Source organism: Antennarius striatus, chromosome 2 (assembly GCF_040054535.1).
Source record: "Antennarius striatus isolate MH-2024 chromosome 2, ASM4005453v1, whole genome shotgun sequence".
In the NCBI taxonomy this organism is placed as follows: domain Eukaryota; kingdom Metazoa; phylum Chordata; class Actinopteri; order Lophiiformes; family Antennariidae; genus Antennarius; species Antennarius striatus.
This window is the reverse complement of record NC_090777.1, coordinates 16627759-16646797: the sequence shown is the minus strand read 5'-3', so window position 1 is coordinate 16646797 and position 19039 is coordinate 16627759. Positions and strand designations below refer to the sequence as shown.

General features: G+C 38.7%; 3 protein-coding genes across 11 annotated transcripts in view; 1 reads left to right on the top strand and 2 right to left on the bottom strand.

Annotated features, from left to right (window-relative positions):
* prdm16 (PR domain containing 16) overlaps nucleotides 1-6947 on the top strand; it is a 179953-nt gene extending 173006 nt beyond the window's left edge. For 8 of the 9 annotated variants that reach the window (XM_068325163.1, XM_068325225.1, XM_068325198.1 and 5 more), the window contains 3 exons: nucleotides 2302-2550; nucleotides 2997-3177; nucleotides 3723-6947. In XM_068325163.1, coding sequence (XP_068181264.1) covers nucleotides 2302-2550; nucleotides 2997-3177; nucleotides 3723-3857 — 565 coding nt within the window. In that variant the 3' untranslated portion in view covers nucleotides 3858-6947. The remainder of the gene's footprint in view (nucleotides 1-2301; nucleotides 2551-2996; nucleotides 3178-3722) is intronic. The other variant, XM_068325207.1, reaches the window with a different exon arrangement.
* Nucleotides 6948-8508: 1561 nt separating this feature from the next.
* Nucleotides 8509-10418, bottom strand: LOC137588367 (complement C1q-like protein 2). The gene is made up of 4 exons (XM_068305420.1): nucleotides 10155-10418; nucleotides 9728-9778; nucleotides 9215-9343; nucleotides 8509-9089 (listed from the first exon to the last, which is right to left on the bottom strand). Exons 1-4 carry the CDS (start codon nucleotides 10399-10401, stop codon nucleotides 8809-8811), a joined length of 708 nt encoding a protein of 235 aa, XP_068161521.1. The 5' UTR covers nucleotides 10402-10418; the 3' UTR covers nucleotides 8509-8808.
* A 1662-nt stretch (nucleotides 10419-12080) lies between these two features.
* Nucleotides 12081-14162, bottom strand: LOC137588142 (cerebellin-2-like). Its single transcript, XM_068305002.1, has 5 exons — nucleotides 13807-14162; nucleotides 13614-13685; nucleotides 13347-13430; nucleotides 13033-13164; nucleotides 12081-12952 (listed from the first exon to the last, which is right to left on the bottom strand). The coding sequence occupies exons 1-5, from the start codon at nucleotides 14054-14056 to the stop codon at nucleotides 12669-12671; spliced, it is 822 nt and encodes a 273-aa protein (XP_068161103.1). The 5' UTR covers nucleotides 14057-14162; the 3' UTR covers nucleotides 12081-12668.
* Nucleotides 14163-19039: the final 4877 nt, after the last annotated feature.

The window sequence follows — 19039 nt, the reverse complement described above, 5'->3', positions numbered from 1 at the left end:
GGAACGCCAAGAAGCACAAAATGTTTTTCTCTTTCAGTCAGTGGTTTGCCTCCTTTCTTGACTCTCTACACTTTCCTTCTCCTTCTCTCATTCCCAAAGTGAATTCCTACATATAGTCTCGTTTTCTGTCTGTCTTTTCTTCCATCATCCCCCTCCCTCTTGTCAACACACATTATGGCCAGCAGACCCACTGGCAATTTAGCCCTTTTGCCATATGGCATCAATACTGAGTCTCATCCGCAACAAACTGGCCTGACATTTTAATATCTGTAATTCAGAGTAAGTATTGTGCTCTTTTGTCCTCCAACCATACAGCCCACTGTTTATTCTCCTTCTTAGTAACTGAGGTCAAACACTGAATGCAAACGGTCATGGATGACAATAGTAATCTGTTTTTGCATTATACTTTCACCTCCTCTGAACTGCATTTTCAGCAAAGCAGACAGCCAACTAAAAAAAACCCTGTGAGCTGATGTTTTCTGATCATTTCTGAGCTGGGGCTATCGTAGAAGGGAAGAAACAAATATGTTAGAAAGTATGGAGGTACACACTTATTTCTAACATTGCAGTGTTGAAGGACCAGGAGTTATTTGTCTCCTCTGAACCACAATTCACAATTAAGTCTGGAACAGGGATGCAGGCCATGACTAGAACTTTATGGTTTGCATGAATCAGTGCGTGCTTGTTCCTTTTCTGGCACTGGGATACAATGGCTGGCAGTTTGGACCCTGGGGGAGACTCAGGTTGAGGCATTTATCTAGGAGATCCACTGATGATGGAGCTCTTCCCCCATCCACCCACTATCCATACCCCCAGCCCGCTAACACAAACACCCAACTGACGTGTTTAGACTAAATGACAAAACCCAGGGCCCCCTATATGTCAGAGCTATGCTTCTGTCTCCACACACAGGCATGGATTTTTTCCCCGCCAACTAGCTCTGCAATTTGATTATGGTGATATTTAATCTAGATTGAAAGAGGAGAACTTTTTTTCCCCTCTCCAAAGTCCCCCTACACGTATTTACCCACCCACTGTGTGTGACCCAATCCTGTCCCTGTGCACCCCTTCCCAGAGGTAATCCTGTCTGATTTGATAAATGTCCACTGTGTGGCAAAAAACAATGGAAAGGGTAAATTTGCCGTCCCAGAGGAAATGATATCATGAGCCATGACATCGTGGTCTGGGGGTGATGGAGAGTCGAGTTGTGGTGCTGGCTGGAAAATGTACAGATGGCAGGTCGTAATGGCGGTGTGCTGATAGCCTGTTTGCAGATCAGCCATCGTCTTCCTTCAGTCACACAGAATATGTTCCACCATTGAAGGGTTTAGGGGAACCAGTCTGCAGCAGGGCATCTCCTGCTCTGTGTCTGAGGAGCTGCTTAATGAATCATATGTGGGCGGTTTGGAAAGTGCTCCGGGCAGACTGTCAGCACCAATGTTGTTTGTGTGGACACTGGAGTTGGACTGTGCTCGCCGTCAACAGATTATTTATGTTTCGCTCCCTGCTTGTGATGAGTCATGTCTTTAGATGGTCAGGAAATGGTAAAAGCCACATGGCTCTTCACCATTCAGACTGAAATAAGTGTGTCTCATTCTGAGCACACGCACACACCCACACACACACACACACACACACACACACACACACACACACACACACACACACACACACACACACACACACACACACACACACACACACACACACACATACACAGACAAGGGGCCTGTAAGCATACAAATAATGGCAGGTAGAGCGGCATGCAGCTCCTTCTTGGTGCACCGAATGAGCAACTTGTAAGTGGCCGGTACCTTGCTCAAGGGCACCTCGGCAGCACTCAGTAGGTGAACTGGCACCTCTTCACTGCCAGTTCACACTCCGAATGTTTTTTGGTCCATATGGGCCTTGAACCAGGCAACCTTTGGTCCCCAGCCTAAGACCTAGTGGACTGAACTACTTCCGCCCACTGATTAAACATTTGCTCTACATAATTTAATAAAAATGAATATTAATATTACTTTAATGCAAAACAAATTTTTGTTCAGTTTATTTACAGGGTTAATATACCTGAATCCTATTTATACCTTCTTCTATTCCTCACTGCTCACATAGGTATTTGTTTCATCCAGAAGCTAAACGAGCTAAAATGTCTTATTGTGTTCACTTAACTTTAAAAGTTTTAAATTTTATTTTTTGAATAATGAAATGCCACCACTATGGGGAAAAAAAGACAGTGGTATCATTAACAGCATCATTAGTAACCCTTCTTCTCTTCTTCGACTCTTGAACCCTATACAGGGCAGATCAGGCTGAGGAAGAGCATCCACCAGGCCATAGTTTGTCTAACTCAAAGCTAGGCCTCCAGGGGCTGGAGGAGGAGGAAGAAGAAGTGGAAGGCGATGACGAGGAGGAGGAGGAAGGTAGCTTGACAGAGAAGTCTCATGATGAGGCGCCAGAGTCCCCATCTCCTATTACAACAGGAGTGTATGAGGAAGAGGAGGAGGAAGAGACGGCTCCATTAGCTATGAGCTATGAACACACTCGCAGGTATTCATTTCGTTAACTGTACCTAAACCAATGAGGTCAGGGTTCACTGATAGCTGCATCTCAATCTATAATTAGCAGGTACAGAAAAAGTGCACAATATAGAGTGTTGATTTCCACAAACTAATCTCTATACTTCCTTTCATTACAACCAAAGCATGAAACAATATTTCAAAGTGAGAAGGAAAGAAAGAAGAAAACATGGATTAAACTTTCACAGAGACCTTTATGTCAGTGCTTCACTTTTCTCTGTTCTTACAGTTTATTCCTTCTATTAATACTTAATCAAACCTCTTTTCTCTCTTCTATTCATGTTTTTCTCCCCTCCTCTGCGTCACATTAATTCTCCATCTCTCTATGCATGACATTTCTCTTTCATCCATATGTCCAACAAACTTACCATTCATACCTCCCCATGAATTTCTGCCATCAACCCGTCCCTCGCACAGATGTATAGAGGAGGATGGCTCTCTCTTGGACCTGGAAGGTCTGCACAGCTTTCCCAAGAGTCTGGAGGGGTTACGTAAAGCAGCCAGTGGCGAGCAACCCTTTGATGTTAAAGACATATTTAACACCTCACTAGAATCGGAGGCTTTGAAAGAGACATTATACAGGCAGGCTAAAACCCAGGTATGTGACTGACTTTAGTATTTTAACCGAAAGAGAAATGGACAGGAAATAGAAATGCAGTATATTCTGATAAGACAAAAGAAGGATGAATACAGATAAAGAAACAATTCTTTTCTAATTGTCAGGTAAATGTCCAAGTTAACATGAACCAAAACTAACTACAAAATTCTTCTTGTCTCACCTCCCTCATCATTTCCTCTCACTTTTCCGACTAACATGAACTATAAACTACTCTTTTTTGTCTTGATTTTTTTTTTTAAATTACAGGACATAATTACATGGTGCAGTTTCAAGAAAATTTTAACAGGCTTTATGGTTTATTATGAGATCTGTCGAAGTAGTGACATCACAATGGAAAAAGTCCAATGATTTACTAAATACAGCCTATGAATAAATAGAAATAATCACAACAATAAAAAATATTAGAACTATTAAATATAAAATAAAAAAAATCCAATTGATTAAATTGTATGACTGGACATAAGGACATTTTAATAAGATTGAGAGTTGTGTTCTTATTAAAAATCCCACTATTTTTCCAACAGGCTTATGCAATGATGCTGTCTCTCTCAGAGAACAATCCCTTGCACGGGCCCTCGCAGAACTCTCTGGATGCTTGGCTGAGCATGGGAGGAGGACCGTCTGAGACGAGCAGCTTTCACCCACTCAACCACATCTAGATAAGAGCGAGATAGAGACAGAAAGCACGTGGGACGACGAGGATAGACGCAAGAAGCCAAGTGGACTTGAGTAGTGAGATGATGTGGAGGCCAGAGAAGAATTCAGTTCAACAGAGAAAAATATGTTTGTGTGTGTGTGTGTGTGTGTGTGTGTGTGTGTGTGTGTGTGTGCGTGCGTGCATGCGTGCGTGCGTGTGTGTGTGTGTGACTTAAAGATGGGAGGGGGAGATTTTCCCTCGTAGAAGCGTCTCGCAAGACTCTTTCAAAGAGAAAGCACTGCTAAGCTCCTGTTGATGTGAAGGACATGATGAATGCTTCTCAGCAGCATTGAAACTCTGCATTACTCTGATCAAGTCCACAAGGCTCACCCCAGCACCACTGAGACCCTCCACACGGCTCTCAGAAAGACACTTAATGACTAGTATGTCTCTAAAATTTGTGTACACCAACTACTTCAAGCACTGCAGCATCAGCACTGCATCAGTACTGCATGTCCACAAGGTGGCGGTCTTTCACTAGGAACATGGTGGACACGTTTTCTAAGTCACCTGGTCCCCCCATCAATTACGATGAACTCATTTACTCATCTTGCATCAGTTGTAACTGCAGAATAGCACCAAGTCAAATGTTACTTGAGGAAATGATAGCTCCAGTAGATTGATTTTTGATTGATCAGATGAAGAAAAGTGTTCAAAACAAGAAAAAAAAAGTGCTGATTTTAATGGGCTATTCGGATGCTATCCACTGTAATTTTGTTGCTGATTCGATCATGTTAAAAATGAAATTATATCACACTCAAAATGAGGAAGGTCTTTCTCTGCTTGTTTATTTCATTTTAATTCGTTGATTTTATTTACTTTCTTCTCCTCTTAGATACACCAGTATTTCTTTGTAGGCACCACAGTGCTAAATTGTTAATATAATTTTTTTTAGAGAAGGACCAAAATTGTATGATATTGTCATATGATGTACAAAATAACCTAGATGTCAATAGGAAGAGTGGTATGTGCCAAATAACCCACTGAAATTATTTTGTTCTGTGACAATCATTTCATTTCCAAGAGGCTTGTCTTTGCTGTCATAGTTTTTTTTCCCTCCTTACTACACTCTTATTCATTTGATTTCAGAAGTGTGTGTATGTATTTATTTTCGGTTGTCTTGTCATGACTGGAGGAGTGAAAATTAAGAACTCATTTGTCCCTCTTGTCTTTTTTCTGAAGCAATGAATGCCTATCAAAGCATGAGGCAGATTCTAATTACCCGCTTTTGATGTGTTAGAGTGCCAAAATGAAAAGAATCCATGAATTTAAATGTTCTTATTTATAGTTAAAGATAATGTAGTTTGTTTTAGGTCCTATTTGGCACTGTAGCACCCTGCAGCGTTTAGTTTTATCTTCTTTTTTTTTTCAGAGGAACCATTTCACCCAGTATGCTGAATATGTCTAGTTAAAATTGGCTCGAATATAATGTAAGATGGAAAGCTTTGACTACGAATGTCAGAAAAGGGCATTACTATTACTATTACTATGTACTATTAAATCTGACTAATTCCCCCCCATGTGTCTCATGTGATAGTGTCAATGAATATTCCTTTTGATTAGAATTAGTTGCCACTGTCAAAAAAACTAAACATTGACTCACATCAGCATGAATATCTTGTTTCCACATTGTTGAGACAAAATTGCTGATCATGTACACCAAAAGGCAAGGACTCATCGTGCCAGAAAAAGAGAATAAATCTGATGTTCTAATCAATCATGAATTGGTGTTTTACAAAAAAACATCCCAAGAAATTAACTTTATATTCCCTGTATTACTGCAAGAGCATACTGATAATTCATTCCATGTGGTGTAGAGGATAGCTTTGAGTCATTTACTGTAGATAACTGTAGATAGCTGCAGGAGGCAGGGAGGGTGAGCATTGTTGATCATTGTTGCCTTGATCCTCCCTTGTAATGGGACTTTCGGAACCTGATGCTGTATTTTCAAACTAGTACTTAAACTATATGGGTCCAAGCCGTAAATTGATCAGGCTTAGGTCTCAAGGACTTCGAATACTTTTCAGACTAGTTTCACTCCCAGCAGATGAGCAGGTCAGGAAAATCTGAAACAGAAGCACTGTAATTTTTCTCCACCACAGCAGGTGGTGGTGATGCTAGGACTGATGCACCATCTCATTTTTCTGAAGGCAGAAGTCTTTTTATAATTCTACTGAATGAGATTTCATTCATGGTAAACAACTCATGGTTATAAAATGTAAAGTCTTGGTTGCTAAGTTTTTAGGTTGACTATATGTAGTAATTCATGTCATGAACTACTGTAATAAATATGTGCTGTGTAAAGCAAAGGAATTGAAGGTATTGAAGTATTCTATTTTGCCAACTTCAGAGAGCTTTCTGGCAGATGGTAGATGATAAATGTTTCAGTGTAATAGAACATGGTTGCTGTCCCCCCCCCTCCCCCCCACTGTTACAAGAGAAAGTAAAAATATACATATTGTTTCTTTTTAACTGTATAGTATTTTAAAGAAAAACAATGATGCATTTGTCTGAAGAAAAAAAAATCATTGAAAAATATGGGTTTAAATGGATGGTGCTTGTTTTGTTTGAATCTGAGTTGTATATTGCCTCTGTTATGTTTATTGAAAACAAACAAAAAATATTGTGCATGACGTGTTTAGCAGTCATAATGATGTCCATTTGTGAAATGTGTATGAAATTGAAAAATGAGAAAAAAATGTAAAAACAAACAAATAAAATAAAAAAAAATCCGTAGATGCACTTATTGTACATGTGGTTAGGTTAGTAGGTGTGACTTCAAGTTCTTGACTGCCTTCCAGGTGGGTCTGAAGACATAGAAAAGACTTGTGGGACAAGGCATAATGAAAAACAATAAAGGATTGTAGAATAATATTGAACCATTCTGAAATTGCAGTTCTTTTGATGCTTGTGATTATTGAAGATGTACTTTAGAGAAATTTCATTGATAAAATATGACTCTGATGTTAATTCTGTAGAATAGCAATGTATACCAAATGTAATCTTTCCAATGCTATGAAGAATTTATACATGAAATTGATATGCAATAAAACCTGTGTGCTTTTTAAAGGAGGAGCTTCATTATTTTTTAATATATTATGATGGTTAGTGCCCATGTGTCTAAATGTTCTGTGAGAACTCTGACACATTAAATATTCAGAGCCTGATTGGCTCCTGAAGGCTTTTTTCTCTGCTCTTCCTGATTGGATTAACACCATAAGCCTGATTGGCCAGTGATCCCAAACGTAACTTTAAAACCTACCCATTATAATGGATGACTTTCATCACATCATTAGATACCATTTTTTAAGTAATAGAAAAAGTACTAGATTTTTTTCGATTACGTGTCAAGTGGTTAAATAGCAGGAAGAACAGTTTGTGTTATGCATAAAAACGCGCAGCTCCCGGCATGGAAAACTGTAATGTAGTGGTACCTAACTCCCAGCCTGAGGACCAGTACCGGCCCGGTTTTGTTTGGTAAAATTACTGGTTTCTCTCCACCACATCTAAGAGTCACACTTTTTAAGATGCTTGGTTACACAGCTACCTTCTTAAAGGGGCCTCTCTGGCCGATAACACTGAATATATTACCCCTAAATTGAATTGTCCAAACTATTATGACTTGAAAAGAAAAAAAAAAAACAATGGAAATGAAACATGCAAAATACTAGCAAAAATGTATGCTATACTGTACTGTTCTTTTTTTTTTGTATTTATCCACCACACCATAAAGGCTTGTTTGTGAAAATAGTGTCTGAAGTTAAACTGGTCCGTTGGCCAAAAAAAGGTTGGGGTTTAAGGTCCTGGAACCCTATTTCCAACCCACATGAAAACGTGGCAGGAGAAACCACAAATACTATACAGATAATCCTGAGAGTAAAACAGTTTGTTCTGATGTCAGACTTCATGTGGATTTCCTTTTGACGCATCATCTGTAGCATATTGTTCTTTGCGTATCCATATCTCTGACCTCAAATAGCGATTATAGAAGTCTGAAATATGACAAATAACGAATTACAAACAATTCGACTTAGGAACAGTTTCTCAAAACCAATTGCTTTTGTAGGTTGAGGACTAACTCGGCAGAACAAAAAGTAAGGTGTTTACGTCTATGCTGACTAGTGTTGACTAAAGTGATGTGTAATTATGGTGCCCAAATCTAGTTATGTTTAGGTTGGGTTAATCCAGTTCTTCTTGTGTCTGAATATATGCTGCTGGCAAAATGAAATCATAAATGTCCATGTCTGTCATGGGACAGACATGAGTTCAAATATCAAATATAAATGAGAAACTTTCTTGATCATGTGAAGAACAAGCCCTTGTTAATAAAACTCAAACTGTTAATAAAGCAGTGATACAAATACAAGCTAATCATGTTCATTATAAAACAATATTTATTATGTGTCAAATAAAAGCCACAGTCACATTTACATGGTCATGCTGTTATTAAAATCTAAAGGTACACTCTAACAATAATTAGTATAAAACATGCAATGTTGATAAAACGTTTTGTCAAAAAGCTTTCATTTGGCTGATGAAAGATTTTAATTAGATGTTCACTCATAAAAGAAAATTTCTTAGTTTTTTTTATTTTTTATTTCCATTAAAAGTTAACCAACGTCTTTTCAGATTTTTTTGAGAAATTCTGCTGACCAGACATAAATTCCAACAGGCAAATGGTGAGGAAAATGTCACCTCATTAGTAGAGGTGACGTGACTAATCTGCAGATCAACATACTCAGCACTTTCTCATTCTCATTTTTGGGAAATATGGAATTAACTTTTTTTTTTTTTTCTTTGTGTATCAGTTTATTTTCCTGCCCCTGCAAAAAGCCAGGCAAACTAAAGCTTCAAATTGACAACATTTTTGCATAATGAAACAACAGATGACACGATAATTTAGTATTTCCTGTTTACATGGTGAAAAGTAGACGTCCACTAAAGGTGGTATGGTGGTTATAATTATCATGCACCTGTGAATTAATCCACAGCTTTGAATACACGGCATCTCCAGCCTCCAAGATCAGTGTGACGGCATTGGCAGATTTACCATAATAGGATGCCTGATGATATGCAACACAAACATGATCTCCATTCTTGACTAACGCAGCACCTGCAGGGATTGAACCACCTCCTGTTCCACCTATGTAGAGCTCAAAGTGGTAGGCTCCTCTGACTGGTGCAATAAAGAACCCTGTGGGACATTTTCTTGTTAGTAAATGTAAAAGGAGAATGACTTGTTGTAAAATCTGTCAAATAGGCTGTAGTTAACATGACCAAATAGGTACAGTCATGACTTAAAACTGTGAATTCACATACCTATGTTTGGGTTGTAAGCATTTCCGATGTTTGTGAACACATGTTTGAAGACCAGCGTTACGTATGTGTTAAACGGTCCAATAGTCTCGTGACCTGAGGTCACCAGAGATGCTGAGAAAGCCACTTTGACTAAGAGACAGAAATGTTCTTGTTTTAAAAGAGCTGATATTACAGCGGTGTAATTATTACACTGTTATCACATAACAGTACATTGTAATTCTAGTTTTGATTAATATTTCACCATTCACCATTTAGGATAAAGATTTAAATATTCTGGTCTAATTACTTGTCTTACTGTCACCATATTGCTTTAGCGCCTGCACCTGGTTTTCTATAACACTTGTTTGAGCTTTTAAGTCAAGCAGCTCTGCCTTGTGTGTTGAAATAATATAGAATTAAAGCAGAATGAATCACCAGTGTAAACAATGTCTTACAGTTACAACTATGTCCAACATGCAATTTCAGCAGACATCATGAATTAATTTTATATTTCTAATTATTTCTGATATATACCTTGGTACTGTTGCTTCAGCTCATCCAGTTCTATCAGCTTAGCCGCTTGTGCTAAAGAATAGAGAATAGTTAGAATAATTCCGCTTTTGTTCCGTGTTTGTGAACTGCTTTGATAAAGAAAAAAACTTGTGTAACAAAGCAGTTGTCGTTATTACAGCTGCTACCCTTACGACCATACTGATATTGTGTACATGCTTGAGCACTGCTTACAACAGGAAGTAAACTGCTATAAATCCAACAGTGACATTATAATCCATCAGGCAGTGTAATGTGTAAGCATGGAGAATAAGGCCTGTGTTGAACTCTGCTTGCAGCTTAATCATTACTATTATTACTAGTAGTGGTATTACTATTACGTTTTGAAAAGTTGACAAGTTGTAACAAACTATTGCTGCTACTTCCGTCACAACCTTACATACTATTATACCTTCATTTTCTTTCTGTAAGATCCTTATCTCCTCCCTCTGCTCAGCTAACATGGCACTCATCTCTCTTCGCACAGCAAGGATGTCTTGTGTGTCAGGCTCCTGGTTGTCAAATGCATTTTCAGCTTTTCCTGTCTGGGGTTTAGCTGGATTTCCAAGTGGAGACGCTTGATTGTCCCCTTCTGATGGAAGCTGAGCTGTGTAGACAGAGCAGAACAGCAGCAACAGTGAAAAACATATCTTCTCCATTCTCAAAGCAAAAGTCTGTGCAGTGACACTTCGTAGTTTCTGTGTGAAGCCCTGTTTAATATACAGTCGTGTTTAATGCTGATGAAACATTACCAGGGTTTTTAATCTACAATCAATAATTTTAGTACCTGAGATAAGACAAGAGTTCCAGAGAACCAGGTAGATGAGTAATAAACAATTATAAAATAGTATCATAAGTGACATGAAGGTTTAAAGTGTATTTTAATATCTGCTGCTAATGGTATGCATGCATGGAGGTTCTTACTGTGTGATCTAAGGCTTACTTTTATAATATTGTAATTACTGTAATGTTGATTATCAAAAGTCAACTTGAGCATGAAAAATATCACCTCATTAGAATGACAGCATCTTAGAAAGACAAGATCAATATAAGTGACATCTTCTTAAGTTGAAGATTGTAATTATGAATAAGTTGATATGATATGAAAGTAAGTGAACTAAAGAAAAATAAAACTATACTAGAAACAGATTCTCTCCTCATCCTGTTCAAACATTAATGGCCTTATCAGATAAGGCAACCTCTCTCAATCTGATATGTGCCAAAGATAAGACTAGCCAGTAATAATATGTGCCAGTAATAAGAGTGGTCATAGATGCAAAGTAGGGCAGTAGAAAAGCAATAACACTGCATGATAAAAGAAAAAAAACAGTAGCTGGCTGGCGACAGCAATCACGTGTGCAGTTTATGAAATGTCCACCATAGACTTTATTCCCATGTCTCACCCTAAATCAAAAACAAGTCATAAAATCATGGCACAGCAAGTGAAGACGCCTTCAACTGTATCTTGACCTTACAAACCCATTCCTGTAATAAACTCCTTCCTCTGAATACCGTTTTGATTTTTGTGATGTTCCCCCCATTTTTCTTTTCAGGATCAAGCATTTCTCACAGAGCACCCCCTCAGTGGACGGGCCTTCTCTGTTCAAATGAAGCTTTCTTCCCAAATAACTCCGAATTCTCCCCCTGATGAAAAATTTCAACCAGATCTTAGTTATTTTAACTCTTAATTTAAACCGTATTTCCTCTCCATTTTTAACACCATAACTATTCTTTCTATTCTCCTTTGATTCTGCTTTTTCTAGGTCATGGCAGCATGTCCTTTGTCATGTCTCTTTGACTTATCAGTGATTGTTTTAACTATTTTGTTGGATTTTAAGTGTCATTTTCTCTTGTGAATATGGGTTTTATGTGGTTAGTTTATTTACTGCTAATTTTTTATCAACATTTGGGGACTACAGCCCAATTTTCAGTACTGTATTGTCATTTTTGTTTGACATGCATGAGAACATGGAATATTAATCGAAAATTATCATATTAAAACAGATATAGGAAGAAATGGATGTTCACACGAGAGGAATATTAATTATGTGTGGAATAAAAACAAATGACCATCACATTTATACATTCACACTTTTATTAAAATCTAATGGTACACAATAATAATTTGTATCAAACAAGCAATGTTGCTAAAAAGATTTGTCAATCAGCTTTCATTTAGCAGATGAAATGTTCACGTATAAAACTCATCCCTAGAAGAAGAATCTTTAAAATTTACACTTTTCATCCAGATGTGCACAAAATCTTTTTACCCCATTCCAAGACACTCTTCAGTACAACAGTTCCTTAAAATCAATTCTGACATTTTGAGAAATCCTTACTAGTGTAAAAAGAGATAGATAACAATTAAAATAGAATCTCACAGATAACAGTGTTAATTTTCAGGTACACTGATACTGTACCCTTAACACAAGGTATTTGCAAGCATAAAGAACTTCTTCAACTTCAAACTACAACATTTCTGAGAGGCACAGATGGACTGTAAAAGTCCAGTGTGTGATTGTGATAAACCTATCATAAATATAGGTAATTTAAATTGATGTGAAAATCATCAAATATACGTAAAAATCCAAAACAAAACTAATAAATGAAAACAATCCATGCTTTTTATAAGGCACTTTCAAAGCAAACATGACATTTTTAAATAACTTTGTTCAATGATTTTTGAGCTGTGTAGAAGTCATATAACATCAACAAAAATTGTACATACAGGCAAGATTCATATAAGTATATGATATGCTGGTTGTCAAAATGGTACAAAGTACAAGTATTTCTTCACAGTAATTCAGTACGCAGTGTGACAAAAGAAATGCAGAAAGTGATTAAACTTATTTTCCAATTATATTCAGGAAGCCTCTGTTCCTGTTGTTGTTGCTATAAGAAAAAATAGAAAAGGAGTTTTCCCTGCTCATATGGTGAAAAGCAGATGCCCACTGAAAGTGCTATGGTGATTTTCACTATCATAAATCCTTGAATTGATCCATAGACGTAGAAACACAACATCTCCGGCATCTAGAAGTAGTGTGGCGCCATTGGCAGTACTCCCAAAATGGGTTGGCTGGTGCTCATATGCAATAAAAATATGGCTCCCGTTCTTGACCAAGACAGCACTTGAAGGATATGAAGCATGTCCATGTGCCCCTATGTAGAACTCAAAGTGATAGGCTCCTTTCACCGGCGCGATAAAGAAACCTGTGGGACACGTTCATGTCAGTGATGTATTCACTTGTTGCACAGGCATATTCATTTTATTAATTTTTGAATTTACATGCCTGAGTTTGGGTTGTAGGCGTTTCCGATGTTTGTGACCACATTTCTGAAGATTAGAGGAGTGTGCGTGTTAAATGGTCCAACAGTCCCAGTGCCCGAAGCCAGCAGTGAGGCTGAGAAAGCCACCTGTTTGACTGAAACATACTTGTTTGAATAGTGCTGATGTTTCAAAGTGATTATTACCACTAATTGTGCCTTTTTAAATGAATTGAAGTATTACAGTGTTGTACATTAATGTGCCGTAAACATTCTGTGTAGGGCTATAAATTATTAAAACAATATTGATAGCAAGTTCTGGTCGAGTTGCTCATATTACCTTCTTCCTTTAGGTTTAGAGCCTTCACCTGTTTTTCTGTGACATTTGTCCGAGCTTTCAAGTCAAGCAGCTCTGCTGTTTGTGCTAAAACAATTAGAATAGAATACAGAATGTACCACATCTCCCATCTAAACAATGTCTAACCAGTCAAACTTTAAAACTACAGTATTTTATCATCAATTTTCATTTATGTGTTTATGTCAAATATGTATTTTAAACATAAAACATTATCTATCTATTGGTACCCAGTATGTACTGTACATGTACCTTGTTGCTGTAGCTTCAGCTGGTCCATTTCAATTTTTTGAGACTCCAGATCTCTCAGTTTAGCTGCTTGTACTAAAGAAAACATAAATGGTTATACATATACTCTGAAACAAGTTGCTACCCAAATCTCCTGCAACAAAGCTGTCTTATTGCTGCTGCTTCCATCACAACCTTACATGCTACTACTGTATACCTTCATTCTCTCTCTGTAAGTGCCTCATCTCCACCCTTTGTTCTGCTAACAGTGCACTCATCTCTCTCAGCACAGCATGGATGTCTTGTGGGCATTTCTGCTGGTAATCAGAAGAATTTGCAGGTTCTCTTCTTTGGGGTTCAGTTGGATTTCCAAGTGGAATAATTTCATTGTCAGTATCTGGTTGAAGCTGAACTGCGTAGAGAGAACAGAACAGCAGCAAGAGTGGAAAACATATCATCTTCGCCATTCTAAGAGGAAGTCTGTGCAGTGGCGCTTTGTAGTTTCTCTGTAAAGCCCCTCTTTATTGAATGCAGATGAATCATTACCAGGATTTCTAATCTATGATGTGCTGATTACTTTGATGATAATATTTACTTGGTGTATGTGTCATTTGATAAAAGACAATGAAAACACAGCACACAACATTAATGATTACCAGTAGCTGTATTTTGGGAATTAGCATCAGCATATACACTAAAAAGTGCAATCTACTATCCTCTTTCAGTGGTGTTTATGGTGAACATCACTTTGTGCATTACAAGTACCATCCTCACCTGATTCTAGGAGTATAAATATTAAATAATGTCATGAATAAAAACAAATCAAGAATGGCCAGACCAGCAAATGTACTGTCCTGCTTGTTCCTTTCTTATAATCAGAAATAAAGATCTCACACAAGTTATAAATTACCTAAGATAAGGCAAGACTTTCCAGAAACCCAGTTAGATGAGTAATAAAGAAGATTCTTCTGTCATAACTTCCTCAATAAATCAAGAATTGCAATAAAATCCTTCATTTTGATACTTATACGACATTCATCCCATTTTTCTCATGGTCTCGTCTCTCACATATATGAACGAGGACCAAGGCAGTCAGAGACTGCAACATCCTGCAACACCCCTGAATTCAAAATTTTACCCTGACCTACTTTCAGTTGACATTTGACCTTGACATAGCTTTCTCAAGGTCAAGGTCATCATCTCATTTTCATCCCCTTTGCTGCCCGAGTCATCTTTATATCTGCAATGGTTGCAAAGATATTTGGTGGACAAACTAATGGGCGGTCAACGGACGGCCGAACGAACACACAAACACTGACAATTACAATACATCACCGCTTTGAAGCGGAATGTAATAACTTGATGATATAAAAATACCTAAGTACAAAAAACCAGACAATCTCCTTTTCCTGTTCATACTTTAATGGCCTCATCAGATATGGTGACCTGCCTCAGGTTGTTACTGGCTGAGATAAGATTAAAAAAAAATCAACTCCCAATTGTGGTCATTGGTGCAGTGTATGAGCTCGTCATCAGAGCTTCATTTGTTTACATATCTGACTTTGAACCTAATCAAGTACAAAGTCATAAACACAAGAAAATAACACAACACAAGAAACAAAACTGGAAAAAGATGTTTTTACTGGGAATCAATAGGCTTGAGTGCCACAGACAAGGTAGAGAAATCAGAAGGTAGTAATGTGATCTTAATCCTCTCATCTTCAACTGTTTATCCAAATCTGGATCAAGGATTATGCAGGAGTCTATCAAAGCTGGCTACCGGAAAGAGGCAGGATACACCCTGGACAAGTCCCCAGTTCCTTACAGGGATACGAAGAAAGACAGATACACACACATGCTCATACCTAAGGACAATTTAATGAACTAATTCATCTACGTTGCATGTTTTTGGTGTTCAATGCAAGCAAGAGAATTTGGAGAGAACTCACGCAGACGTGGGTAGAACATGCAAACTCCACACAGAATGGCCTTAGGTCAGTGGTTCTTAACCTTGTTGGATGTACTGAACCCTGCCGGTTTCATATGCTCAGTCACCGAACCCTTCTTCATTAAAAAAAAAAGTTTAATTTTAAATTTAAGACATAAGTATAAGTTTTACTGGTGTATTTAATGAATTGTGCATTAATGTCACCTTTTTCAAAGAACAAAACCAAGACAGTGCATGAACTCACATGAAATGACCTACCTGCAAATCAGTGTGATTTCTGCTGTTGTTATTGAGAGACCAGTTCAGATATGTGTGGCTTCACCTTGGCAAGTACTACTCTAATGTCTTTTTTACAACAAAGTCTGTTTCTGTTGTTTTCCACGCAGTTTAAGGAAATGTTCCTTTATTTCTGCCAGTGTGAGACTAGAGTTGCTCAACTTGACATTGCAAATCATGCAGAACGCTGACTCCCATCACGTTCCGTTATACAGTACATGTAAATTCACGTTGCACCACCATTCGTCCAACCACTTCGTTTTTTTGCTCAACATAGTTACTATGAATTAAAATATTAAGAAAGCAATCAGATAACGTACCATCATGACAGCCATAAATCGACTACTGAGTGCGCAAAATCCCATGTAGCACAGGTAGGTTAATCACTGCAGCCAGTGATGGCCAAGGGGGGCGTGTCATCACGAAATGACACTATGTGTCAAACGTACACAGTGATTCGTGTATGCTCGGCAAAAACACCGGACACATTGTGTCGGTGTTTTGTCTTGACGTCCGTCTCCGCCGAACCCCTGACACCGACTCACTGAACCCCTAGGGTTCGATCGAACCCAGGTTAAGAACCACTGCCTCAGGTGGAATCGAAAGAAGGATCTTTATGTTGTGAGGAAATAGCACTATCCAATGCACCACTGTGCATCCCCAGTTTGTTCTGGCTGGGGATGCCAAGGACTCATTAAGTGAAACTTGGTAACAGAGAAAGGCAACATCTATGTGAAGGCTTACTCCCAAGATCAACAACTCTCAGTGTTCCCTCTTGGATGGACAATAAGCTAAGTATTGTCCTGAAACAACTGAGAACCCTCTGCACACTTTTCAAACTTTTCATTCCATCTGTTCAATAAATCTCATGATTTGCTGGATCTGAAAAGCTGAACATGCATACAGTATGTCATATGTCGGGAATGATGAGATGAGATCCAGTGTCTTTGCTTTTGTCCTGACAAACATCATGTGTACACTGAGGGTGTAAACTAACCCTCACTCATGCACAAGACCCTAAGATACTTGAAGATACCTTACTTGGGGTAAAGGCTTTCCACTGACCCAGACAGGGTAGACCACTTTTCACCGGTCACACTGTCGACCATGGCCTGGGATTTAGACTGTGCCTCTCAAACTCCTTCATAAGATCCTTCCCTCCCAGTGAGGTGACATTCAGCTCACTGTGTCTAGAGATCAAGTCGTGGAGGCCCCCACCCCATCCACTTCGTACAAATCCCCTATGGTTCCCTTGGCAGGTAGTGAGTCTCTCCAAGATTGGGCTGAACACAATTTGAGGTGAAAAGTTTACAAGTGACGTCACCATAAAATTGTAGCGAAGCAGTGGTCCATTTGAAATATCAGGTGGTATAATTTAGATTACATGTGTACATTTATAAAGCAAGTCTTCTGTCTTAAATTTTCAAAAAGATGGGAGCTACAGGGTAAAACAAACAAATAAACAAACAAAAACAAATAAATATCAGCAGTTCTGAGGCCTGTACCATAAAGCTAGATTACGGTTTAGCGAGATAACTTCAGGCTTAACCCTGGCTTTTCGGTATCATAAAGGTGGCTGACTTTCTATCAGGCTACGTTGTCACAGTAACCTATGCTGAGCACCTAACCTGCTCCGGAGTAGGATAAGTTCAGGATAAGAGCTCAGCAGGTATAACAGCCCCACTTACTGACCAATCAGAGTCAGCGGGTATAACAGCCCCACCTACTGACCAATCAGTTCTCTTGGAAAATTGGCTGTCCGTTTTATGAGAACCCGGTGGATCTTGGTGCACAGCTTGTGCGAAGAGCGCTCAGGCGCGAGAGAATATCTAGAGATTGCTGTAATCCGTTCGAATTGTCTGAACTGTACAAAAGGTACAGGTTTTGGGGAGAGGGGTTACATTACATCTGTCAGCTGCTGGAGCCTTACATCAGTAATGTAATGCACCGCAACCACGCGCTGACAGTCCCGCACACAGTGTGCATTGCACTGAGGTTCTTTGCCACAGTTAATATATTTCTTAGAGATGTTCATAATTATTATGATGTCCTTAAATCCCTCGTTGGATGGGTTACAAGCAAGCCACAGATAAAATGCCATTAATCAATTTTTTGTTTAAGTAAATCATGGATTGATTCATTCATTCATAGGTACTTTTATGTATTCTGTTGGCGATGCCGAAAACCTCGGGAAGAACACAGTATGTTGAGCTATTCATAAAGTCGCGTGGGCTACAATCACATGCCATAACGAAAAATCTTGTACATACATACATTTATGGAACACACAAATGTTACTGTAGTCAGATATACAAGTGCAGTCATAGTACATACTGTATTTCTCTGCCACTCCAGACTTCCTCATACAATACCACAGTTCCTCTGTCATAAGCTTTCTCCAGATCTACAAAAACACAGTGCAGCTCCCTCTGGCCATCTCTGTACTTCTCTATCAACATCCTCAAAGCAAATACTGCATCTGTAGTACTCTTTTTTGGGAATAAACGATACTGCTGCTCACAAATGCTCACGTCTGCCCTTGGTCTAGCTTCAACTACTCTTTCCCATAGCTTCATTGTATGGCTCATCAGCTTGATTCCTCTGTAATTGCTACCACTCTGCACATCTTCCTTGTTCTTAAAAATGGGCACCAGCACACTTCAACTCCATTCCTCAGTCATCTTCTCACTATCTAAGATCCTGTTGAACAACCCAGTCAGAAACTCTACTGCCACCTCTCCCAGATACACTTCCATACCTCTACAGGTATATCATCAGGACCGACTGCCTTTTAACTCTTCATCCTCTTCAATGCCCTCCTCACTTCATCCTGGCTAATCTTTGTTATTTCCTGATCCATGACAGCCACCTCTTCTATTCTTTGTTCTCTCTCATTTTCCTCGTTCATTAACTCTTCAAAGTACTCTTTCCATCTTCCCATCACACTACTGGCACCTGTCAATAGACTTCCATCCCTATCCTTTATCACCCTAACCTGCAGCACGTCCTTCCCATCTCTGTCTCTCTGCCTTGCCAACCTGTATAGATCAGTCTCTCCCTCCTTACTGTCCAACCTAGCATACAAGTCATCATAAGCCCCTTGTTTGGCCTTTGCTACCTCTACTTTCCACCTGTCTACTCTCCTTGGTCCTTTCAGTGTCCCACTTCCTTAATTTAATTTTGATTTTTAAAATTAAATTAAATCCCGCTTGTGTCCCACTTCCTC

Bases quoted from the DNA above. Each gene is read 5' to 3' on its own strand.
- LOC137588142 (XM_068305002.1), bottom strand. From the start codon at position 14,056: ATGGCGAAGATGATATGTTTTCCACTCTTGCTGCTGTTCTGTTCTCTC. The intron at 13,686-13,806 runs GTATACAGTAGT...TGTTTTCTTTAG, and splicing joins CTTACAGAGAGAGAATGAAG to TACAAGCAGCTAAACTGAGA. The intron at 13,431-13,613 runs GTACATGTACAG...TAATTGTTTTAG, and splicing joins GCTGAAGCTACAGCAACAAG to CACAAACAGCAGAGCTGCTT.
- LOC137588367 (XM_068305420.1), bottom strand. From the start codon at position 10,401: ATGGAGAAGATATGTTTTTCACTGTTGCTGCTGTTCTGCTCTGTCTAC. The intron at 9,344-9,727 runs GTATATATCAGA...TCTGTCTCTTAG, and splicing joins GCTGAAGCAACAGTACCAAG to TCAAAGTGGCTTTCTCAGCA. The intron at 9,090-9,214 runs GTATGTGAATTC...AATGTCCCACAG, and splicing joins TGCTTACAACCCAAACATAG to GGTTCTTTATTGCACCAGTC.